Source organism: Colletotrichum fioriniae (assembly GCF_027942845.1).
Source record: "Colletotrichum fioriniae strain IMI 355084 chromosome Unknown scaffold_1, whole genome shotgun sequence".
Lineage (NCBI taxonomy): Eukaryota > Fungi > Ascomycota > Sordariomycetes > Glomerellales > Glomerellaceae > Colletotrichum > Colletotrichum fioriniae.
In genome coordinates this window covers 3,314,649-3,339,090 of record NW_027076837.1, presented here as the reverse complement: position 1 = coordinate 3,339,090, position 24,442 = coordinate 3,314,649, and the positions used below count along the sequence as shown (strand labels likewise).

The 24,442-nt window shown below is 53.2% G+C and overlaps 8 protein-coding genes and 2 non-coding genes across 10 annotated transcripts; 8 read left to right on the top strand and 2 right to left on the bottom strand.

Annotated features, from left to right (window-relative positions):
- Positions 1 to 112: 112 nt before the first annotated feature.
- On the top strand, positions 113 to 1,795 carry N0V96_000844 (uncharacterized protein; the record flags this gene model as incomplete). The annotated part of the gene is made up of 6 exons (XM_065756053.1): positions 113 to 222; positions 278 to 469; positions 529 to 707; positions 755 to 996; positions 1,071 to 1,342; positions 1,399 to 1,795. The coding sequence occupies 6 exons, from the start codon at positions 113 to 115 to the stop codon at positions 1,793 to 1,795; spliced, it is 1,392 nt and encodes a 463-aa protein (XP_065615293.1).
- A 2,190-nt stretch (positions 1,796 to 3,985) lies between these two features.
- On the top strand, positions 3,986 to 5,424 carry N0V96_000843 (uncharacterized protein; the record flags this gene model as incomplete). The annotated part of the gene is made up of 2 exons (XM_053193171.2): positions 3,986 to 3,994; positions 4,249 to 5,424. The coding sequence occupies 2 exons, from the start codon at positions 3,986 to 3,988 to the stop codon at positions 5,422 to 5,424; spliced, it is 1,185 nt and encodes a 394-aa protein (XP_053049289.2).
- A 1,742-nt stretch (positions 5,425 to 7,166) lies between these two features.
- N0V96_000842 (uncharacterized protein) lies at positions 7,167 to 10,187 on the top strand (the record flags this gene model as incomplete). Its single annotated transcript, XM_053193172.2, has 3 exons — positions 7,167 to 7,901; positions 7,956 to 8,321; positions 8,379 to 10,187. The coding sequence occupies 3 exons, from the start codon at positions 7,167 to 7,169 to the stop codon at positions 10,185 to 10,187; spliced, it is 2,910 nt and encodes a 969-aa protein (XP_053049290.2).
- Positions 10,188 to 10,537: 350 nt separating this feature from the next.
- N0V96_000841 lies at positions 10,538 to 10,641 on the top strand. The gene has a single exon. It is a non-coding gene; the product is annotated as a tRNA-Val (tRNA).
- Positions 10,642 to 10,647: 6 nt separating this feature from the next.
- Positions 10,648 to 10,719, top strand: N0V96_000840. The gene has a single exon. It is a non-coding gene; the product is annotated as a tRNA-Ala (tRNA).
- Positions 10,720 to 11,786: 1,067 nt separating this feature from the next.
- N0V96_000839 (uncharacterized protein) lies at positions 11,787 to 12,368 on the top strand (the record flags this gene model as incomplete). Its single annotated transcript, XM_053193173.1, has 2 exons — positions 11,787 to 11,987; positions 12,111 to 12,368. 2 exons carry the CDS (start codon positions 11,787 to 11,789, stop codon positions 12,366 to 12,368), a joined length of 459 nt encoding a protein of 152 aa, XP_053049291.1.
- Positions 12,369 to 14,923: 2,555 nt separating this feature from the next.
- N0V96_000838 (uncharacterized protein) lies at positions 14,924 to 15,987 on the top strand (the record flags this gene model as incomplete). Its single annotated transcript, XM_053193174.1, has 2 exons — positions 14,924 to 15,414; positions 15,471 to 15,987. The coding sequence occupies 2 exons, from the start codon at positions 14,924 to 14,926 to the stop codon at positions 15,985 to 15,987; spliced, it is 1,008 nt and encodes a 335-aa protein (XP_053049292.1).
- A 566-nt stretch (positions 15,988 to 16,553) lies between these two features.
- Positions 16,554 to 18,082, top strand: N0V96_000837 (uncharacterized protein; the record flags this gene model as incomplete). Its single annotated transcript, XM_065756052.1, has 2 exons — positions 16,554 to 16,685; positions 16,772 to 18,082. 2 exons carry the CDS (start codon positions 16,554 to 16,556, stop codon positions 18,080 to 18,082), a joined length of 1,443 nt encoding a protein of 480 aa, XP_065615292.1.
- Positions 18,083 to 18,719: 637 nt separating this feature from the next.
- N0V96_000836 (uncharacterized protein) lies at positions 18,720 to 20,024 on the bottom strand (the record flags this gene model as incomplete). The annotated part of the gene is made up of 2 exons (XM_053193176.2): positions 18,720 to 19,143; positions 19,204 to 20,024. The coding sequence occupies 2 exons, from the start codon at positions 20,022 to 20,024 to the stop codon at positions 18,720 to 18,722; spliced, it is 1,245 nt and encodes a 414-aa protein (XP_053049294.2).
- Positions 20,025 to 22,843: 2,819 nt separating this feature from the next.
- Positions 22,844 to 23,984, bottom strand: N0V96_000835 (uncharacterized protein; the record flags this gene model as incomplete). The annotated part of the gene is made up of 2 exons (XM_053193177.2): positions 22,844 to 23,818; positions 23,895 to 23,984. The coding sequence occupies 2 exons, from the start codon at positions 23,982 to 23,984 to the stop codon at positions 22,844 to 22,846; spliced, it is 1,065 nt and encodes a 354-aa protein (XP_053049295.1).
- Between the last annotated feature and the right edge of the window lie 458 nt (positions 23,985 to 24,442).

Here is a 24,442-nt window from a genome sequence, read left to right as displayed (position 1 = left end):
CTGGTCTTGGAATTTGACGGCATGATATTCAGTGTCAAAGAAAGGGGAATTCTATAGTGTGGAGGGCGTAGCTGACTTTCTTGTGTTAGGTCTCATTAGTTCTATCACAACCATGGGTCAGACCGTTGTGATACTCAGCGATCCACAACTTGCTTTCGCCCTCTTGGATAAGCGCTCATTGAAGCATTCCTCAAGACCTTCACAAACGTTTATTGGTGAGATGTATGTCACTCTGGAGTGTCTTGCGGATTCGTGGAAAGCTCTGACAGGAAGAAAGGGTCGGTCTCGAGCATATCACTGGCATGGCCGTCTATGACGAGCGATTCCGCGCACAACGCAAGGCCATGGGCCGTATCCTCGGCTCAAAGATTGCTGCAGCGAAATACAACGAGTGGCAGGAGGCTGAAGTCGGACATCTTCTTCTGCATCTGCTAGATGACCCGCAAAATTTTGTAGAACACATCAAGAGGTAATCGAAAGGGTGCATTGTGGCAGAGACGTCTAAGAGTCGCCTAAGAATCATCTAAGTGGCCCTTCGCTGACCAAGTCTTACAGAGAAGCGGGATCACTAATCCTCAAGATTACGTACGGCTACACCGCGGAACAATTCAAGAAAGATCCTTTCCTCAACATGATTACCGAAACCATGGACAACTTCTCGACGGGCGCTACACCCGGTGCCTTTATCGTTGATGTTTTCCCCTTCCGTTAGTCTTGTGCCATGCTTCTGACCGAAAGACTCTCTAACTCCCAGCAGTGCGATATCTACCCAGCTGGGTTCCTGGGACAGGTTTCAAACAACTCGCAAAGCAATGGAGAGCCCAGATGGAGGAGACCAGAGACAAGCCATACGCCTTCGTCCAGCATCAAATAGCTCAAGGCAAAGACAACTCGTCTTATCTAGCCAACCTTCTCGATTCCTCTGAGCAGTCGCCCTTCAACCAGCACAACCACAAATACTCGGCGCTGGCTGTTTTCGGAGGAGGCGCAGATACGGTGAGTGGTTCGGTCGATCCTATTTGAATCCCCTCGTTGTGATGGACACTGCATATTTACTAAGCATCCTACAGACCGTATCAACAGTCGCATCCTTCTTCTTGGCGATGATGGTGTACCCTGATATCCAGAAGAAGGCCCAAGAGGAAATTGACAGAGTTATTGGTAGTGGAAGGCTGCCGACTACCAAAGATCGGGAGAACCTTCCCTACATCGAGGCACTCGTGAAAGAAATCATGCGCTGGCACCCAATTGGCCCTATGGGTCTGCCACATTCTAGCACAGAGGATGACGTCTTCGAAGGCTACTTCATTCCGAAAGGGGCCATGGTGCTTCCCAATATTTGGTAAGTCTGTCAATATGTTGAGGTAGTTGTTCACATTGGCTGAGACAAGTCTACAGGTGGTTCACTCATGACCCAGAGCGGTACCCCGACCCGATGAACTTCAAACCTGAGCGCTTCTTACAGACAGACGGCCACGAGCCTGAGGCGGACCCTCACAAGTTTGTCTTCGGGTTCGGTCGCCGAATTTGCCCCGGTCGCATCCTCGCCGACAACTCCATCTTTCTGAATGTCGCTCAGTCACTTGCCGTGTACGATTTCGCCAAGCCGATCGTCGACGGCAAGGTTGTTGAGCCAGTAGTCAAGTTCACCACGGGCGTCATCAGCCACCCGCAGCCATTCGAGATCTCCATCAAGCCTCGATCTGCTAAGCACGAGAACCTCATTCGCTCAATCGAGGAAACGTACCCGTGGGAAGAGAGTGATTCCAGAATTCTGGAGAGGATAGAAGTTTAGACAACATTCGGTGGCTTGCTTTTCGCGTTTACGGCCTCGCTCGCGATCGTACCCAATCTGTTGAATGCAATGTTGTTCGAAAGGGAGCCTCTTCAGGGGGAGCTGGACTTAATGAATCAAGAGTTGAATAAATGCCCTCAAACCAAGCCTGATGTATCAATGGAAAGTTGGCCCCATGCGAAACAATCACACCACAGGGTGATGTTACACGAAAGTCGCACTCTTGACTTCTGTTTCTCTCGAGTTATCTTGAGTAATTTTGAAAGTTTCTCCCTGAAAATAAGCTAAGCCCTTGAGCCGACTCGCTTCCAACTTGCGTATGCCTTCCGTTACGAGGATCCTGAGCCAGCTGGAGTCGTCTTTCGCTCCAGTATTGTCGAGATGACATTGTCATTGGTCTCGTACTCTAACAGGGCATTGTTACCCAAACCTCTCCCTTTGTATCCTCGACTATTCGATGTCTTCATCTTGTCAACAATCCAGGATTTCGAATTGAGCTTGACTGAGCCTCGAACGCTCAGCCTCTCTCAACGCACTCCCGAAGGCATCGCTGCTTGCCTGCACTGAGAGTGTGCGAGTCTTCGAAAGTTGCTACAATTAGCGAAAATCAGGGGATCAACTTCAACTTACTGTGAGCTGTGACAGATATAATACTCAAGGAGGAAGGAGCAAATTACTGCTCATCATAAGAAGACCTCGCCGTCGGTAAGGAAATTACACGCTCGATAACTTACTAGCCTTGTCGATTTCGAGTACAGCCGCATCACCTCCATCGCTACTTTATGAAGTTTAACGTCCCATTCACGGCACTCGCGTCTCTAACCCTAGCTTCACCTCTGAAAACCCAAGCTCCAGAGTACGGCAAAGTCGGTGTCCAGGACAATTGGTACAACCGGGTCGTAGCAAAGTTACCGGCTAAAATGGTGGTGAAATATCACCGGCCTGCGAGTCGCTGAAGGAATTCAGACATGTTGTAATTGGAATAAGTCGAAAGTTCATCAGTAGGATACATGTAGCCTTTGAAGGGCAAGGACGAATTTTCGTAAATTTCTAGGCGCCATCATTTGCAAATTTCTGGAAGGAAGTGGCGGAGCAAAAGAGTAAATAAGTAAGGGGTTCGGAAGCAAAATGAGGAAACCTATTATCAATCCCCTTCGGGGATCCCTTCGGGATTTGAGTTGCCAACCACCTTCTGAGTATTCAGCAACGAGACGATGCAACTCTACAAGTCTTTGATTGCCAGACCAAGCAGGCGCAAAGGAATGAGGATTTTCATGGGGGATCCGTCGACCCAAATATGTCCAGGAGGGTTCAGCCCAAAATAGACACTCAGACAGGTTGGCAAGCTTGTTGTTCCTTGTTTCAGTCAATTATCTGCGATTCCGCACCCTTTTTTCTTCCCCGTCCATATCGCATCCTGAGACGCGTAAGTCCACCAGCCCCCCACAACTTTTCCACAACTTCGTTCCCACTAAGGACCGAAAAGGAGAGGGAACCAACTCGAGTTTGGATAGGGGTGGATCGTCATCGCGAACGAAGATCACCCCACCACCCGCAGCACGCTAAGACGGAAAGCCGACCGGGACCTTACGGTTCGTCATTTCTTGAGCCGCCAGTCACGCGCTCACGGCAGTCCCCCCCCAGACCCCGGTGAGCGTCGTATGCAAAATTGCGGCAACCCGGAGTTTGCGGCTTCTCATTTCTACATGTATGTTTCAGTCTCAACCAACCCATACTTGGAATTTTAGCGCTAGAAAACCACCGCATCTAGAACCAAACAATTGAACAACTAACAGAGCCTTAGTGCGAAACCGCCGAAATCGTCTTAATAAGATGGACCCCGAGATCATGCCAGTGGGTTACGTGGTTACATGCGCGTCAGCTACAGACGTCAGCTGTGGAGAGAGGGAAAATTGAAAATGGACCCGCGATTTTGCACAGCCCTTTTGATGGAATGCCCTTAAGCTCGAAGACTCTTCCGCCCGAGGAGCCGCCCCTTCGGCGTGCGGCTTCGTTTATGTCTACGTTGTTGCCATAGTCACTGTCGTTGTCGTTGTTTGATGCCAAGCTTTTGCCAATAGCTCGGCGCTGCGATTTGGATCTCTTGTCGCTCCTTTATATCGTCTACCAGCTAAACAACCTGAGATGAGACCATCATTAGGACTGCCGGCTTTGGCCGTGGGGTTGAATATGGCGAGCGTCAGTGCCATCGATGTCACATGGACAGATGAAGGTAGGGTCTCTGGGTTTGCCGAGTCATCTTGCCTTGGCTAACGTGTTGCGATATCAGACTCAATAAAGAGTGCCGCGGGCACGGTTGCATACGGACTAGTAAAATACTACACTGGTAACAATACTGGCGATACCCCTGGAAACTTACCAGATCCCTATTACTGTAGGTCTAGTCCATGACATTGTGCTGAACCTCGTGTTGACGATTTCAAGGGTGGGAGGCCGGTGCCATGTTTGGGACATTGATAGACTACTGGTGGCTCACGGGCGATGACTCTTACAACACAATCACCACGCAAGCCATGCTACATCAAGTAGGCGACGATAACGACTACATGCCCCAAAATCAAACCCTCACGGAAGGAAACGATGACCAGGGCTTCTGGGCAATGGCCGCCATGTCTGCCGCCGAACACAAATACCCGAACCCGCCAGAGGGCTCACCACAGTGGCTCGCCCTGGTCCAAGCAGTCTTTAACGAGTACGTCAGTCGATGGGATACGGAGAACTGCAACGGCGGTGTGCGATGGCAAATATTTACGTGGAACGCCGGTTTCGACTACAAGAACTCCATCTCGAACGGGTGCTTCTTCAACGTGGCTGCGCGCCTGGCTCGGTATACGGGAAACACGACATACTCGGACTGGGCAGAAAAGGTCTGGACATGGCAGACGGATGTCGGACTGCTCACATCCGATCACGAAGTCCTCGACGGCGTTCATTTTGAGGGAAAATGCCCCAGCTCGACCGATAGCACAAAGTGGTCCTACAATGCCGGCATCTTTCTCTACGGCGCGGCGGTGATGTACAACATCACGGAGAGCGACACGTGGAAGACCCGCCTCGACGGCATGCTCACGGATGTGCAGACGGCGTTTGTTCAAAACGACATCATCTATGAGGCCTACTGCGAACCAACCGCGCAGTGTAGCCAGGACGCGCAGAGCTTCAAGGGATACCTCGCTCGCTGGCTGGCCGCCACGTCGCAAGTTGCCGCGCACACCGCGGACACCATTACGGCGCTGCTGCTGTCGAGCGGGAAAAAGGCGGCAATCACCTGTTCGGGGTCTCCTGCTTCGGGGTTCAAGGGCCATGCGGGAACGGCGTGCGGATTCTCGTGGCTGAATGAGACGTTTGATGGTATCGTGGGCGTCGGACCGCAGATGACTTCGTTGCAGATGATCATGTACAACCTGGTGGGGTCGGCTGAAGCACCCGTCACTGCTACCACGGGGGGAAATTCGACGGGCGATGTGAACGGAGGAAAGACTGATGATGGGTCGGGGTCGTCAAATTCTCTCAAGGCGATCACCACGGCGGACAAGGCCGGTGCGGCCATCTTGACGATAATGGTTTCGGCCAGTGTTGTCGCGGGTAGTGCCTTCCTCATCATGTAGGAGGGGTTTTATGTTAGTCATTCAGCGAGTTTTGATTTCTCTAAGAAAATGCGAAAGCGAAGACACACCGAGGTGAAGTAGTCGGTGAAGCACCAACGCCTGAACAACGCGGCTTGGTTGGTGCCAAGCATTCTGAAGCGGAAATGTGAAAGTTTAGTATGCAGGCTCGGCATATCCTGCCAATGTCAGCTGCTTTTTGGCATGTGTTTCGCCTCTGGTTCCCCGTCTGAAGCGGGGAAGACAAATGCAGTGGGCAAGGTCTCCCGAACCAAATGTGTTCAGCTTCATGGGTTTCCTAAGAGATCTGCGCTGATGCGAAACGAAACTAAGATCGATGGATGCCACGATAGCCTGAGTAGGGAATATGTAGACTTCATCGAGTCTTACATGCCTGCTGTACGTACGTCCGAACAAGCCTTCTGTTTAGGAAAGCGTGCAGAGCACATGGGGGAAACGTGTCTGTTGAATCAACCAGTTGGCTTGCTACTTCCACTACGGTAAGATGGTTCGGCCGATTGATAGTAGTCGAAGGATTAGTGTTTGGAAAGCTGGTCACCGACGCGAGTGATCGCTTTGCGTCATGGGTAGACTTACACAGACCGTTGCAAACCTTGAGTTGGAGTCTTGAGAGTCGAGACTCTTGAGCGCCGTTCTCGGAGATATCGGACTTGGTATGCACCGACCGCCGGTGAGTGCTCATCGTCTCAACCCATAGGAGCCCGAGCCAGACCATGTTCCATGCTTGAAAGTCAAGTTGGTAGTCGATGATGTCGTGCGTAGACCGGCGGGAATTGCCCAACTTGTAGTTAGTGAAAAGGTTGGCCTCCTGTGTTGTCGAATGACAACGTAACGCCGAGTACGGAGTACCCGATAATACCCAATACCATTTTTGCCGAGAAGCTCGGAGGTACTGACTGACACCACTGGCTCACCGAGCTTCACCTGGCTGAGGTGTGTCATTTGAGTCGGGGTCTACGGTGAGCTCATAACGGCCGCTTCCGGGGTGAGCTGAGCCAATGGGAAGCGTCGCATTGTTGGCTGTGGCCGATGCAGGCGCCCCGCCCCACCCACCGGCTTGCCGGTCTAAGCTCCGACCTCGATCGGCCTCCCCCTGCTATTTCCATAGGTACTCCCATGCTTTTTTCCCTCCCACTTCATTCTGTTCCCGCGCACAGAGGGTGACTGGCATTCGTGCGCACCAAAGTTGGCTCCCGTTCATCTTCGAACCCCCACCTGCCTTTACCCTTACCTCACCTCACCTAGCTGCTGTTGTTGCGGCTGCTGTTGCTGCGCCTTTCAGTTGCCTGTCTTGTCAAGCCCAACCCACCAATCCCAACAATCCTCCAAGAGTCAGCGAACGACAACTTCCAACGCCAATCGACGAAACACAAAGGAACCAATCTCACAGCTTACCGCCTTTTCGGATAGGCTGCTGTGATTCTGACATGCTCTAGGCTCGAGTCTCGTGTCAAGCCTATTGTCTCTGGGTGGGTAAAGCTGGAGCCAAGAGCAAAACAGCGTCGCAGGATCGATCCCCCGCCATTTGTCAGCCTTCTCAGCTCTGGTCGCCAAACTGTGTGTGTCACCACCGCCGCACTCTGTCGAATCCTGTTCCTCAAACCCCAATTCAAACCTTCGTGAGCCTCTCTTCTCCGACTGCAACCGCCACTGCGAACGACCAAATCTCTCTTGCGACGTCTGCGTCCCTAGACAATCGACGGACGACGGACAAGACAGACGCCATGGACAACTTCTCGCCGACAAGTCAACAGTCGAACCCCACGACGCCAGCTAACGCCATGAATGCTAACCCCCACCATTCGCCAAACTCCCCAACCATTCACGACTTTCCTGCCCTCAGCCGACATGGCGCGACCTCTATACCTCCCGATCAACCCGTAGCCATGACGGCCTCCGGTCAGCCAGCCCTCAATCCCCGAAGCTGCGTCACCTGCCGCCGACGAAAGGTCCGCTGCGACAAGCAAATGCCGTGCAGCAACTGCCGCCGTGCCGTAATCCAGTGCATCTACCCGGCCCCTGGCCGCGCCCCTCGCCGTCCCAGACCGAAAGATCCGAATGCGCCGCCCAAAAACTCGAGCGAGCGCGAGGTGGAGCTCATGAAGCGCCTGCGCAAGTTGGAGGGTATCGTAGAGGAGCTCAGCGGCCAGATCGAGGTCGAGAGCGGCACAGGGAGCAACAGTGGCCGCCAGAACTCGAGCACAGGGAATTCGCCAGAGGCTTTTGGTAACGACCTGAGCTCCGAACGGGCCGGTAGCACTGCGAGCGGCGCTGCTGTCATGAGTGCATTCAAGGAGGCCGTGACGCCCAACAGGATGGAGACGGACCCAGAACCCAAGAGGCCCGTAGAGAGGCAAGTAGGAGGCATGAGCAGGTCGTTTGGCCGGCTTGTGCTTCACGACAAGGGCAAGACGAGCAGATACGTGAGCAGCGCATTTTGGTCCAAGCTCAATGACGAAGTGAGTCACCCGAGTCATGTTCTTGCTCCCAAGGTGCTGACAAGGATGCTATAGCTTGACGAGCTTCGAGAAGAGACGCATGCGTTGGATCAAGATACCGATGATTCAGATGTTGAAGATACACCAGACCACTCTCCAATACAGGATACCGACGCCGCGACAGACCACCATGCTTTTATCCTGGGATATCGGTCTTCCGATGTCGACTTGCGCAAGCTACATCCCTTGCCATCTCAGATACCCTTCATGTGGCAGGTTTACCAGGAGAATGTGGAACCGTTGCTCAAGATCTTGCATATTCCAACCATGGAGAAGCTCATCCGCGACATGCGACGCAATATCGACGAGCTGACTGCCGGTAACGAAGCACTGCTGTTTTCCATCTACTATGCAGCAATTACGTCCATGGAAGATGAAGAGGTAAGTCCATGTCATGTCAAATTTCAACGCTCCTAGCCATGACTAACCAGATCACAGGTGGAGAAAAACTTTGGTTCAAAGAAGGAAGAAATGCTCTCGCAGTATCGCTTCGCTCTCGAGCAGGCACTCGCAAAGGCCAACTTCCTCAACACTTCCGACATGGTGGTCCTCCAGGCTTTTGTCATGTTCCTCACGCTGGTCCGCAGGGAGGACGATACTCGATTCTGCTGGACGCTGACTGGATTGGCGATCCGTATCGCGCAAGGACTGGGCATCCACCGCGACGGAACAAACTTCAATCTTCCCCCCTTTGAGACCGAAATGAGACGTCGCTTGTGGTGGGCTATCTGCACCCTGGACCTTCGCTCTGCAGAAGAGCTTGGCAGCGATCTCACGATCATCGACCGATCGTTCGACACCGAACTGCCCTCTAATTTGAATGATTCAGACATTGAGCCGGGAATGACAGAGGTTCCCAAATCGCGCCTAGGCAAGACCGACTGCGCCGTATCGCTGGTGAGATACGAAATCTGCGCATTGTCACGGCGGTTGCACACGGTGGGATCCGCCATGGCTGGTGTCTGTCCAAAGGACGCCGCATCGAGTCTTGAAGAGCGCGAGCGCATGCTGATCGAAGTTTACGACCGGGTTGAGGAGAAGTTCCTCAAGCATTGCTTCACCGACGACGACCCCCTCTTCTGGATGGCGGCCATGATCGCCCGTGTTATCATGGCCAAGATGAGTCTCGTCATCTATCAACCGATGCTGTTCCCTGGCAACGGCCACGAACTATCCAACGAGATCCGCGACAGGCTCTTCATCTCTGCCATTGAGATCGTTGAATACAATTACATCCTAAACACAGATCCCCGCTGCAAGCAATGGCGGTGGCTCTTCCAGACCTACCGACAATGGCACGCGATCGCCTACATCCTCATGGAAGGCGGACGTCGGCCATGGTCAGCGACCTCGGAGCGAGGGTGGGAAGCTGTCAATAACACGATGCGATTTGATAGGGACCCGTCTGAAATTTCGAGGATGGCAGATCATATGGCTGTATGGGTCCCGTTGCGGAAGCTAAGTGCAAAGGCGACGAAGCACCGCGAGGCGGAGATTGTCCGTCTCAGAGCCGACCCGGAAGCAGCACGCCAACTGGACGTGGACGATCGTATGAATCCCATCCCGGCCAGACTTGGACCGGTGCCCGGAATGGAAATCAAGCACCTGCAAATTCGCACGCGCTGGCGGAACCTGGTACGGACAGACGGCGGCTCCAGCCCACTACCGCCGCCGGCAAACAACGTAACGCAAAATCAACCCGTACAACAGCAGCAAAGCGTAGCGCCCCGAGGTCCGATTCCCCAGCCTGCGAACCCGACAGTCCAGGCTCCGACGCCCGCACCGCAGCAGAGGGAACCCGAGTTCATCGACACGGTGATGATGGCGCGTGGGTTCAATCCCAACCACATCTGGGAGTATATCTACCCGACGGCGGAGTCCATGGCAGCCGACCCGAACAATACGCTCTTCCCGCCCAGCGCCTCGCAGCCGCAAGCGTCGCAGTCCATGATGTCCTCGGCAGTGCCGTCACCCGCAATGTCAACTGGACAGGGTCTCGATAACGATCAGCGACTCAAGCAGCAGGCCATCGCGATGCAGTCCCAACCTACGGTAGCGTCATCTCTGGGGGACAACCAGCCTCCGTGGCTGTGGTCTGACCCATTCACGTCCATCAATAATGTCCCTGTTGACTCCATGGACGTCAATATGGATAATTTGGATGACTTTAACTGGCAGAATTGGCAAGAGAGCATCAAGGGATTCGAGATGGACCCGGATAACATGCCCCAGAAGGGAGCGTGGTAAAGATGTATAATGTTTGTGGTGTAGTGTGTGCATGGCTTATTTTGGATGTGGATTTTGGATGTCTCCTCTCACGCGAAGGCTCTTGGAGAGCTATGTAATGATACCCTACGGAAGCAGATGTAATGAATGATGATCTACTTTTCATACTTGGTGCAGCGCTTCGCATCAACTATGACTGGCCATTATCGAACCCCATGCTTCATGGATTTTACGCCTCAGCCGTCACAGCATCCGCTTCAACCTGAACCCCGTCCGCCCAAATCCACTCGACGCCGACCTAACCACCATCACCATCTCCACGCCCTTGCCCTAAGAGCGGGCTTCTCTTCTACGACCTTCAATAATAACCTGGTCTGGTGGTGTAGTTGGTTATCACGTCAGTCTAACAGATCGAGAGCCTCACCTCTCTCCTCTGCCACACTGAAGGTCTCCGGTTCAAGTCCGGGCTAGATCATCACATGGGCGATTGGTTTAGTGGTATAATGACCGCTTAGCATGCGGTAGGTCCTGGGTTCGATTCCCAGATCGTCCATCCTTTTTGAGGATTTGAGGAATGGGTGTGGGTGGTGATGTCGTGGTTGATGTTTTTGAGGTTTTGGCTGTCTTTGGTGGTGATGCTAAGCGCCGTGGTGCAGTAATACGGAGTGTGAGGGGCTCTGTTTTACTAGCGGCTCTTTTCCGTTCTTGATGTGCCCTGCGTATCTTTAAGGATGGCAAAATCGACTAAAAACCATTGTTACAGATTGCAAGTGTATTCTTACCCACAGCCTGGAGGCGAAGTACAAACGATGTGTATTCATGTGGTGAGGTGGTGTCACCTCCAAGCGAGAACAAACATACAGTTTGCTCAAGGCTGACGGGCTGATTTTCCCAGGTGGCCCCGCAACTGCAGCAGCTATGCGACCAACCTAGCCGATCAATACATTTTTCCCTTTTTACCAACGGCCTTTGCCCTCCATTCACTAGCCCAACAGATTACGACCAACGTGAACAGACTCCCTTCTCAAACAAAGACGAAGTGAATACATTTGCTGCTCTGAATGCACTGAATAGGTCTCGAACAGAACAAAGAGCGAAGCGAGCGAAGGGAGCGTTTGGATCTGGAATCGCAGGTATATGAGTCAACCTCGACCGCGATAAACGACCACTCATTCTCCATCAGCCCAAGTCAGACCTGCTTCAGCACCACGGCGCTTGCAATCAAGAAAGATTTCATATCTCGTTCGAGCACTTTATAAGGCCTGCGCTGCGAAACCTACCTGTTCACCTTTTTTCGCAGCCTTGGAAAGCTCGTAGTACAAACATGGCGCTCCCACGTTTACACGACGATCCCCAATTCCACCACATCCGATCAGGCGTCACGGCCATCATCGAGCGACATGGCAAAGTTATCATCGGGATGCGCAAGGCCAGTCACGGTACAGGTGAGACTTGAACCCCCCGGCCCTCATCACTGGAAGAACATGATGCTGTCAGCCCCCCCAAGATGCTTCTACGTTCCTCACAGTGCCTTTCGATCTTTGTGTCACCCAGCCGCTCGAGAACCTTTGGTAATAAGCGCGGTCCGCATGCTGACTGATCCATCAATGAATAGGCAAAATGCAGATGCCCGGAGGCCACCAAGATATGTGGGAGGAACCCGAAGCGTGCGCGGAACGAGAGACGTTCGAGGAGACTGGTCTTGTTGTGAAAGCCATCGCGCACGGGCCTACCACTGACGATCGATTTTTGGAGGAGAGGAAGCATTATAAGACGCTTCATATATGGTGCAAGATGGTTGATGAGACTGCTGAGCCAGAGGTAAGTGAAACAACCCCCGCGACCCCGCCATTCGTTTCCACGGGTCTGGGAGTGAGCGAGGGTGACGTTGGATGCTCGAGATGAGGCGAAGAAATATCATGACTAAGTTTATATTGAAAACAGGCAAAGGAGATGGATAAGTGTGACAAGTGGATGTGGAAGTCGGCGGAGGAGCTGGAGGAGTATTATCACCAAGGCAAGGCGTTTGAGCCATTGAGGAACCTGGTCAGGAAGGTTCCTCAGAATGACTTTCTTGAGGAGCTCAGGAAGCGTGCCAGTGCCTACGAGGATGCTGTTAAGCTAGCTGAGCAGGCTGAGGTTGACGAGCAGACCAAAGTCGATGAGCAGACTACAGACGCGGAAGTAGACACTACACAGTAGAGCGTCTAGACCTTACATTGAACATCAGGGCCGAGGGATCTAGACGTCTAGGACGTTAGCATTTGATTTTACGTCATTCTAGTACCGCAGTTCCATCGTAAGAAAAGAAAAAAAAAAGAAGAATAGAAAAACCAGTACATACTAAACGTCTTGCGCAAACAGGCGCAGAGTCTGCGAGAACCAGCAACAAAAGTCGCAACAGAGCCGGGGCCGGCCCCGCGGTGTCATGCATGATTTGCTCCTTCGGATATCTCGCACTTTCACCAGAATACCCACAGGCACTTGTATCCGTAGTCGGGCTGATGGGGTTGCCTCAAATCATCAAGAACCTTGTATGGGATGGTCTTTGTAGATCTCACTAGGGCAGAGACGCAATTACGGCTTCGAGATACAAGCTTTGGGTGGTTGAGAAGTGGTTAGGCTGGGCCCAGAGCCGGGCCATTGGGAACCAAAGTTCCTTTTCAACCACCTTCCTGCGCTGCTGCGCGTGGCAATCGGGATGGCTTGGGCCACTGCGGGCGACAATTTTGGGAGAGGGAGTTGGGCTGTTTCCATGCATTAACGGAAAGGCTCGATGACGTTTCAATTGCTGCTGCTATGTTTGGGTGAGCGATGGAAGTGATGATGCGATGTGGGAATTGGAACATGTTACCGCCCCCCAAGGTCTGTAATATCGGGTCTCAAAGACGGAGCCGAATCAGTGTTCAAAGAACCCAGACAGAGCAGATCCGCGAACAGCACCTATGAATTGGATAAAGCAAGGATGGGACCCCGGCAGCCCGGTGCATCGTTCGCAAAATTTACAGCTCGTAGCCCGGGACTTTCAGATCAAAGAATGAAATACTCTTTAGAGTTCAGTTTTGGCCCCGAAGACCTCCGGAAGTACGGGCCCTACGGAGCACGAATACGGACAATCTCAGCGAGTGTCGAGTCTCAGCGGCGGCCGACCCCTGTCCTCTTCTGACGGAGGCTGCAGCCGAGATTTGTCAATTCGAAATTTGGCTGTCACTTTACCGGGGGCTGGGGCTGCAATCCTTCTGCCTGGAGGATTTGCTTCAGGCCTTCCAGGTGGCTCCATCTTGAACACGACGTCAACTCCGCGCTGGGAGAGAAGCCTGGGTGGGAAGTGAGGAAATGCTTCTTCGTATTAGCGTTGTTGGCTGTTGCCTTGGTAGACAAGTGGAGATCATAAGTGAATGTCGACATCTGCTTAAGCATGTCGGATGTGAACTCCGTTGAACGGGGGACTCGCCTGGGTCTACAGGATTGCCTTCTTCCATCGTTCAGATCTATCGAGTGGTTTCTGAGGAATTAAGTGCTGGGTTCTCGTATGTGATTACAAATTCATCCTTCCTGATAATTGAACTTCCCAGGAACCTGGAATGAATACGTCTTCCGATCTGCTGGGTCGAAGATGAGGTCTCGTTGGCCGCGAGTAACTCGGCCTCGAAGCTCGCAATGAAACTCTGTAACATGCTGTGATTGAACAGTTTGCCGCGCAGACTGCGTTGGCAGCCGGGCCCAAAGGGCCGTCTATGGCAAGTGCCTCAAGCGGCAATTGAACAGCGATCAGTGGCTTAGACCAGGCCAGGGCTTCCCCTCCAGAAGTATGAGCTTGGCGGTTACCGTTACATCTTTCTGCAGCCCTGATACAAGTCTATCGAAAGCATGAGTTGATGAGGCCGTTCCTACACAAGATGGCAGGGTGCCATTGGCAGCTCAGCTCTACTAATACTGTGTCAGTGAGAGACTGAGAGCCAGGGAGAGAGAGGCAGAGTTTCAAATCTCACTTGCATCTCGTAGGCCCTGTCATCTCATCCTCCCCATGTGCACGGCCGCTGGCAGAGTCCTTCGACCGCCTTAATGAGCTGCCAACGGCCTACTGGGTCATCTTCTGGTCGCCCTACCGCCCCCCTGGTTAGCGGGCGCAACTGCGCCAAGGATCATGACCTTGCCCGTTGGACACCATCTCGTTGCCTACGAGCTTTGATGGGGGCACCCATTACGGCTTGCGGCTTTCGATGCTGCTATGCCCTATGGGGAAGTGTCTTTCGAGATTGAGTGATCGATTGGAGTAAAGGAAGAACCAAAGTCCCTATTCCCAAGCCCAAGAGCGTCAACGATGCTGCCCGCCTGTAGCGGACGGGCAAGGGTTGGGGACATGACTAGGTTCTTGCTTTCCCCCAACAGGTCGATCATTCATCACGGTCTACGGAGCCTTGGAGGATCGCTTGTCCTGTGCGTCTCCCCTGCTCTTGAAGGTTGACGAAGGTCTTGAAGGATGGGCCGGGGCTTTGATTATCTGCTTGCTGCTAGCCCTCCTCTTCTGGGTGTTGTAAGTGTATATCTTGGCTGCCACCCCTCCAAACCGGCTTGCGATGTGATCCTTCAGAATTTCTGCCTTTTGAGTTCATACCCTTTTATTGCATACCTTAGTCACATTCTCCCCTTGACTTTCTTAATCTCGTTCGTTACTACATACCCGAAGTATCTATCCATCGAGTCGATTAGTAGTGGACAGAAGCGAGGGGCGCGTCACATTATTCGAATCAACAATGCCATCAAGTTCACCGGAAAGACACTTGGTCGCACCGGACAACAGCAACATCGCTTCCAGACAGGCATCCCAAGACTCGGACCGCGAAGTGAAATACCAAACAGGATTGATGCCCGCCGAGTATGCGGGCCTCGAGGTGGCCTCGCCCTCACCGGGCATGAAGTACTACCAGCCTGCGCCGGGCGCCGCCCCTGAACCGGTACCGGCACCGGCACAGGGCGGATACGCGCCGTACCAAGATCAAGATCAGCACAACGGCTCCGGGTACAAAAGCCACCAGTACCCCGCACACTCGACGGCCGGAACGGGGTACGGGGGAAGCCAGGCAGGGATGCCACCAAAGAAGGATAAGAGGATATGGGGCATCCCAGTGGCCACGTTTTGGGTAGCCATCGTCGCGTTGGTCTTCTTTCTGGGGACGATTGGAGCGTCTGCTGCGGCGGGAACGATCGCACAGGCGCATGCGGCGTATGTGCAGACGTGCCAAGCGTAAGTGAACATGAGCAGTCAAATTTTGGAAGCAACAGAGTCTGACACCAGAGCAGCAAACTCGAGCAATCATCATCACCATCAGCGTGCGCTTCGAGCGGATCATCAGCAGCATCCGCATCCGCATCAGCCTCAGGAGCCTCCGCGCTCTCAGCATCAGCCTCGGCAACAGCATCGTCGGCATCTTCTACTTCAACCTCACTCGCCTACATCCCGCTCCCAGGCCAAGCGTCCTCGATTCTGGGCGAAGCGACGACGAACTGCCCCGACCTCAGCTCAGAGAACAAGACGTACACGGTGCCGGACTCGAATCTGCGCTTCGTGCGCGAGTGCGGCAACAATTACCCAATGAATGATCTCGGACACATCCCGCTGACGAGGATGGAGGACTGCATGAACCTGTGCGCGGCGCTCGCTGTCACGACGCAGAGCGCCGATGGGCCTTGTGTGGGTGTCGCGTGGGTTACGGCGGGGAAGCAGGGGACGGATGAGAATTATTGCTGGTTGAAGAGTGCCAAGGGGGCACCGGATCCGAAGGCGAATATTGAGGCTGCGTGGCTTGTGAGGACGTGAGAGAGGTGTGAGGCTGTGGTGAGTTAGAGTTGTGAGTGAGATGAGCGAAATGTGATGAGAATGAGATGAGATAAGATGAGATGTGATGGGACACTTCTTAGTGGCGTTGTCGTCTGCAAACTCCAATGCCACGATTATCACGTTAATCTCTAGCAATTAACCCTTTCAAGTATCTAACATAGTGGTCTTCCTCGTCGACAAGAACCTGGTCCTCTCCGTCACCATAGACTTGATCTTCTTCGAAGTGCTCCATTTTCACGTCTCGAAGGCCGGTGCTGCCGGACGGCAAGTTGTTTACGTTTTCCAATGGTCCAGAGGGCTGACCCCTGAAAATCTTGTGTCCGCGAATCCTTAGCCTATTGTTCGGCCTTGTTCTTCGCTTTCTGTGAGTTCCTTCTCTTCGCTTCCTCTTCTTTCCGTCTCTCCTCGGCTAGCCAATATTCAAGTCCCTCCGGAGACTTTGCTAATTTTGCCAACCTGTTCTGATCGTTCTCATATCTCCTGTATTCGCGATTAGACTTTTGAGGAATGGCGTCGGGTTTGGACAAGGATTCTACGAAGCGTGAATGGCGCTCAAAGCACTGGAGCAAGCTATCACCGCTTTGTCTCTTTCCATTTCGTCGATCCTTGCCCTTGCCTTTAGTGATACCTTTGCCGCTACCTTTACCCTGGTCGCCGCTCGAGTTTTGACCATTGCGGTTGGCCTCGCGGCTCTTGCTTGGTTTCTTGGAAGCCATCGTGAAGCAAGGGCAGAGACCTTGCGAGTCTCTAAGTATGCACAAAGGTGTTGAATCAGGTCTTTATTGATGAAGAAAGGGAGCAAGGGGAGGAGGAGGAGGAGGAGGAGGAGGAGGAGGAGGAGGAGGAGGAAGGGTATGAAGAGGAAGGCCATAAAGGAGATTATCAAGAGGGCTATGAAGAAGATGAGGAGGAGGAAGATTACGAAGAAGACGAGGATGAACCGGATGCGGAAGAGACTGATTCTGAATATGGGAATGAGCCGTACGATCTCGACGATACGAAATCTTGCCCCAAGGAGCCGCCAATACGCTATTGGCGAGGATCAAGTCCACCTACAGATGATTACAGGCCTCGACCTCCACCACTGCGCTCTACTCAACCTGACCCCGAAGGGCAAAAGGCAATTCTGAATGGACGTCCGGTAGAACTTTGGTATGTGGGCAAGCCTCTTGACGAGGCGAAGGAGTACCGACACTCTAACCCTACTTTCCGGGCAGACTGGCTCCAAGAGGAGGTCGAAGCGAGGTGGTCTATTTACAATACCGAGGTTCAAGCATGTGAAATGGATATTGCGCTTCGCTACAAGCTACATGAGGAAATGAAGGCTAGAGTCGTCCAAGAGGACCAGGCGATAACAGCGGTCCGGAGGGAGTTGTGTTCCGCGCCCTTTCCGCAGTTCGATACCCCTACTACATACACCGGGGACGAGTACCACGGCAACCGGTGGGGGCTTTATTCGCCCGAGCTTTTAAGGACCTACTCCAACCCTTTCATGGAGTGCAGTTCTCATAACTATTTTGTCATGAGTAGAGAGAGCGACCGACAAGACTGTACGCGCTATTGCAATGCCTCCATCCACCTCACTTACCGCGAAGTCACAATCGACCTGTGCCCTGACGAGTGGCCCAGAACAGCAAAGGGCTTCAACAAACCATTCTTCGCTAGTGTGTCAGAAGTTGCTTTCGACAACTACGCCAACGAAGAGTGCCACCTCATAATCAAACCTCAAGCGCGGGTAGCGGTAGCGCTCGTGACCTCGGAGTTGATCAAGATATCAGTGCAAAGCAGTCTCATCAACCCCCCAGATCATAGGGACAAGTGGGAGGCTCGCGAGAACTTTGCCGGACAAGTTCCAGCCGTCTTCGAGTTCTACGGGGTACTGGAAAGGAAGAGTGATGGAGAATATGACGCGGTTGATTGTGAAGCAGTCACGCGTTTGTGGAGGTCAAGGGCTAGACGAGACAGAGAAGCGTTCGATGGGAAGAACAGAAAGGTGAACGTGGAAACACAAGTGGAAAGTACTGAGCCAAGTGGTGTACCACGCGTCGTGCTTTGGCCGGACTCGCCATGGTGACTTGGAGCATTGAAAGTGGAAGGCAATAGAATCGACTTCTGTTAGTCGTAAGCCATGGAAGTGGCATACTTTAAGTGTCATAGCATTCAAATTGAGCAGTGTGTTTTCTCAGTGGCAACACTACCTTGTGATGTCTGGTTGCTGGAGGGGATCTTGCTTCACAGCCAAACGGACATGGAAGCTTGCCGAAACCGACCAAGTCCGTCACCATAGACAGCGTCGCCAGAACCTTGCTAGATTTCTTCAAAGTGTAATCAATTTCACTTGATTACAGTCGTGCTACAAGAGCAACAATCCGCCGCAGGCCTTCGAGAATTTGCGATCTGCTGCGCTGTTACGGTCGACGGCTGATCAGGAGGGTCACTGCTCGATTTCATCTCGGGAAAAGTTCATCACCAGGCACACCGGGCATGAAGAGATATATGCTTGATTGACCTGCAAATCCTGCAGTTATACAAGTATTTACAGCTCGAACCGAACCCTTGACTCCGAGACATCCAGTCCCAATCCCAAAGGACCAGTCCAAAAGCGTGATATACAGAGAAGAATAAGATACACAGACATTGGACTCCAAGCGACCAAGTAAAACCAGCCTTCCTGGATTTTCTTCGCGGTCAACAATAACGAAACAACCACTTTAGCAGCCAGATGTCTTGACATCAGTCTGCACGCAGATCTTCGGATCATCAGCCGCATTACCAGGCTCGCCACCGCCAGTGACACCCTTGGAGTTCTTGCACACCGTGGCACCGCCAATGACGCAAGCACCATTAATGGTGACTTTATCACCGAGGTTGCCGTTGTAGTGGGCGACCGTCTTGCCGCCGTCGACGTAAATGTTGTTAAAGACCGCAGTGCGCGCAGTCTGCTCCTTGCAGTTACCGCACGAGCGCCAGAACTGGCCGACGTTCTTTGCGTAAAAATCAGAGACCTCGAGCGTGCCGCCGCCGTTGTGCTGGAACAGCTTATCGGGGGCGTCGCGGGCACCGCCGCCCTTGACCGTGGAGGTGCCGCCGGTCTGGCGGAAGGTGGCGCCGTCTTCGCAGACCTTGTCCCACCAGCTGTTTCCCATGTGTCAGCCTATCGGTATCGGGTCAGGGGTTGGAATGGATCTAACTTACACATTGACGAGGTTGCAGCTGCCCTGGCACTGAATACCCTCTCCGGCACCGGCTCCGATAATCACGTTGCTGAGCGTGGCGCCGTCGGCCAAGATGAAGGCTGCGTCCTTTTGTCCGCCCTCGCTGCCCGTGCAGGTGCTAGGGACACGGTCATACAGCTTCATGCCGCCGTCGAAGTTGCCGGAAATGGTCTTCGCCGCGGAGAGGTTCTCGGTGCCGGCGGGTGTCGGGAAGGTCTTTACGATGCTACCGCTGCTGCCGCTGCCGCCGCCGCTGCCGGAACCGCCGCCACCACCGGGGGAAGTGCCGTTGTTGGCTGTGCTGCCGCCTCCAGTGCTGCCGCCACCACCGGAGCTACCGGATCCTGAGCCACCAGAGCCTGAACCGGAGCCCGAGCCCGAGCCCGAGCCTGAACCGGAGCCTGAACCGGAGCCAGAACCGGATCCGGATCCAGATCCGGATCCAGAGCCGCTGCCGCCCTTCTTCTTGTCTTTGTTCTTATCCTTGCTCTTGTCCTTGTTCTTGTCCTTACTCTTGTCCTTGCTCTTATCTTTGCTCTTATCCTTTGCCTTCTCGGCGCTCGATCCAACGTCGGGAGTGTCCTCGCAAGTTCCATTGTCACCCGGGTTGGCGTATCTGATCTCGACTCTAGCGGGACCTTCGACAGGTGCGCCGCGGGGCTGCTGAGGCGCCATGACGGCGCGGGCGAGGTGTCCAATGCCGCCAACGTGTCGGCGGGCCGGCCGCTCGTAGCCATCTGGGTTGATGGGGTTCGCGGCAGCCAGTGCGGCAAGGGAGAAGAGGACCAGCCGGGACGCCATTTTGATGATGGTGTCGGTGAAGGAGGTGGTCTTGAGGGGGTGTAAGGTTGATGTTGTTGATAGTACCAGACTTTGTGTGTGAGAAAAGAAAGAAACACAAGTAAATACAAACGAGATGAAACAGTGAGAGTATGTAGGAGAAAAGGTGTGTTTGAAGGAGGGGAGTGAAGAGAATGTTTGTTTGGCGATGAGAAGCCTGATGTGGAGAGAAGATCTGCTCGTAAAAGGAGGACGAAGAAGGCTGTCTTATATCATGTCCTGAGGCTCACTGGCACCGCGTAGTCTAAGGCCTTTAGAGCTGGCCTTTAGAGCTAGTTGTTCATCGCCTTTGAGCATTCCCCTGTGCTCTGTAGATTGCACAATGATTTAGTATGGAGAAACCTCACCGGTAGCCCACATACAGATACAAGCCAAGACGTTTGGATATATTCAATGACCGCCGAGGCTTCTCCACAATCTTGTGTTAATTGATGAGATCAGCAAAAGATATCAGCCACTTGTACGAGAGGTGGGCCAGTACTGTCGGTCTTCTTCTACGGACGGGACGGACTTTTGATGTGTTCTATCTGTCAGGGGTCACAGCTTCATTGCCTGAAAAAGAGCATGGACCGGCGGCATCTCTCAACGGCAGGCACAAGAGAAGGAAGTGACAGTCACAAAGCAACTGGAACTGGTTAGTGTTAGCAAAAGTGTCAAAGTGGAACTCATTCAGGAACAGCTATGCAATATGGGTCGTCTGGTATAGATTCGACCCGTCCGGGATGGCAGCTCCAGCGGGAGATGATCCGAAAGTTCGTCCCGCCTGTTTGGTAGGCCATCACCTAGTATAACCAACAGTTCCAGCCGTGTAAAAAGAAAGATTAACATAAGGCCAAGGTGGGAGAGCGGAGGCGGGTTGATTGCACATCATATGTCAAACTTGCTAATGGTCTGGGCATTTTTGAGTTTGTAGCCCTTTGGGTGGCCGGATGGTCTTGGCCTCTTTGCGATGCTTTTGCTGCTTTTGCTGCTCGTCTTCAAGGTTCATGTCAGGTAAGAGTTGACGTTCCTGACAGGCTGACAGGTGCTTTCTAGAAGAGGGGAGGGGGACCCCTCACAGGTGGTGGGGTTGCTTGATCCAATCTACTTGACTCCTATCCGGTCAAGGGGTAGAGGTCGGGCGAGCCGATTAGTCTACGGATCCCGGAGATCTCGGGGCGGGCACGGGGATGGTTGCTATCCGTGCGGAGGAGGGCGTCTGCCGGGTTTCCTCCAGATTGAGGCAGAGCTCCAGACTACACTATCCGTACATGATGTCGTTGACTGATCTCTCTCTCTTGTTCGGAGTCTCGGTTGTGCGGAGCACGCCTGGGGTTGCGGGAGGCCCTCTTCTAGTATCCGCCTGGCTGGGCTCAATGCGACCTTATTTTGAGGCTTAAAGAGTCGCCGAGACAGGCTTATTTTTATTTTCAACGACGATGGAGGGTTCGATATTCGTGACGTTCGACGTCGTGCGTCACTCATTCGAGAGCACGGAGTCCTCCCGAAGGTTGTTTGTTTGCCTCATTATTAGAGTTCAATCACGTAGTGTACGGTAGCAAAACTCTGATTCCCGCCCCGAAAGACTACTCTTTGGGACCTGATCTGCAACTCAGGGGGGGCAGTGAGTTGAAGCGGGCAGCAAAGCAAAAAAATCCGCTGACTGATGCATCTTTGTGATAGAGTTCAGGCCGCCAAGAGACGCTTTGCGCGCCAAGACACCACAGACTCATGCGAAAACAGCCCACGGGGCAATGATTTTGTTCCTGTTGACTCGCGAACAGAACCGCTCAATATGTGCGAGACTCCCACCTCACAAGTCTGAGAAAAATCAACGAGACAAACGGCGAAATGAAGTGCAACTGATTCAAAGAAGCCGAGGACCCATCGTGACGTCTGCGGAATTGAGTTTCGCGGTGCGGTGCGGTGCACTTGCGCTTTCGTGTTCGAACCCGCGCCAGCGATACCCCATAACGGCTTCATGTCCGTAATTTGACAACTGACGCACACTCGCATACACATGGTAACTCACTCAAACTTCCCGCGAAAGTTCGGGACTAGAACGACTCTTCCCAATGGACAATGACCTCCGGTCTCCCGTCGGTCTCCCGTTGTGTTTCTGAGCCAGAGAACCGCGGCTGGTGGTAAGTGCGTTTGAGGTAGAGCTATAACTATTTTTAAACTTTGATAATAGGAGCCTGCAACTCCATGTGCAACTGCAACCTCACAACTGGGACGCAAAGACACATGGCAGTGCTGGGTAGTGGAGCAACCTCGAAAGACCCATAGAACATCAGACTGAACGGTGTCTCCATCAATACGACTGACATCAGACCAAGATACGGCAGCACGTGGGCTCCCGCCCTCAGCTCGAAGAAGCAGTCTGGTTGCGCCGCGGGTGCCGAGTACGCCGCACCGCATGTACAATCCTGGACCGGCGTGGTCGTTAGTATCAGGTTCGATATGATACCATTGACATGTTATGAACGTGCGCCCCGAAAGCCTATGCCGTGTTTGAGAAGCTTGGCCAAGCCAAGAGAAACTGATCAGAGTTTAATGATTGGGAGGTGAGGTCCGACATTGGTTGATGCTTTGAATAAAACTTTGTTGTGTAGTATTAATTATGAGTACTAAGTAGACAGGTAAAACACGCAATAATCTGGGCCGACGGCGCTTGCTCTCGTGCCATCATTGATAGCACTTTCGGGGACCGCGCTTGTCTTCAATCTCAGATCTGGGTATCATTCGTAACTCCTCGGACCAAGAAAAAATCCCACTCGGCGGAATGGGTTGGCGACCGACTAGACCATGTCCTCCCCAGAAGGACGTCGGTCACCTCTCGGGTGGTGCGATGCTACCGCCTTACGGGGCACACCAGCACCTCGCATATCCCTACTGCCGGTGGTATACCTTGTCCTGCTAACCATTCTGTCAAGACCAGTTCGCTTTTCCTCGCGTCTCTTACCCCATCCGGCCTTGCGTGTGACTACCGTACCGCCTTCGCCAATAGCCTCGAGGTTGAATTCCAGAGGCATCTTGCGGTGGAGTGGAATGTGGTTGATACGCCAATCCCAAACGGCAGCGTAGGCCATTCTATACGATGAAAAGGCAAAGACGGTTCCGATGATGGCGCCCGCCAAGACGTCGTACCAGTTATGGGACTGGTCGACAGTCAGGGAGCCGCCGACTAGGGTGGCGAGGAGAATCGGGGCATAGACGAGAACGAGCTTCCACATGGGCGTGTGGTGGTTCGAAAAGACTTTGAGCTTGGCGTTGAGGTAGAGGTACAGAAACACCATGCCCGAGAACATTGCAGTGGTATGCCCCGAGGGGAAGGATTCCATCGCGTTGGAGAGTGTACCGTCCATCTCCCTGGTGCAGATATCCGACGTCCACATGATGCCTCCGTAGCCCGTGCCGTCGAGGCCTGTCGCGTTGCCGCCCGGCTGGGAGGCCTTGCTGATGTCGGGTTGGCAGACTTCGAGGAAGTTGGGTCGCAGGCCGCCGATGAGCCACTTGATCATCACCTGGAAGACGGTGGAGCCGATGACGGAGTACAGCAGGCCCATGATGCCATTGTTAATGTCCCAGAAGGAGCGCACCCTGATTTGGCAGAGTAGGATGGAGAGGATGGGCACGCCGATGCCGAGGGCGGTGGCTGCGTGACTGGGGATATACTGCGGGATGTGCGGGTATGCGAATTGGGGGTAGACGACCTCGCCGTTGTCAAAGGTGATGGGGAACGTTCGGTGTGCTGGCGGGTGCGCTCTGAAGACCTGGACATGTGATGTTAGTTGGATGTCGGGAATTATGCGTCTGAGATGGGGATTGACTGCGAGGTAGGTTGCGTACCACTAGGGCGATGACTCCCATGATGATCATGGTGAGGATGTCTAGCCATGTCACCTTGAGCCAGAGCATGAAAGGCGGCCGGTGGGCCATGCTGTAGTCTTGTCCATGCCAGCGATCGTTAACCTTTGTGTCATGGCTACTTTTGCGATGGGTTGGAAGGGTCGTGGTGTCTTGCCCACGACGTGCGAAAGGGTTGCTGAAGCGGGTCATCCTATGAAAGCAATGCTGCTCTTGAGGTCTGAGGCCGACTCCTTTCAGGTGGTACTCAGGGTCAATAGGAGGAGGAAGGATGGTGGTGTATCCACCGAGTAGATTCTTGGTGATATCCCGATGGTGCTTACTCAAGACTTTGCAAAATATTATGCGAAAGAAAGAGAGGCGGTTGTCATTGCTCGAGTAGCGAAGTGGGAAACCTCCAGGTAATATGCCAAGCGCACTTTCTCACCATCACCGCCATATTCATCATATCCTTGGCAGCTGCATCACCACAAACAGGCCCTACGTAGTGCAAGTAGGACCTGACCAAGAGAGACGATACACACAGAGAG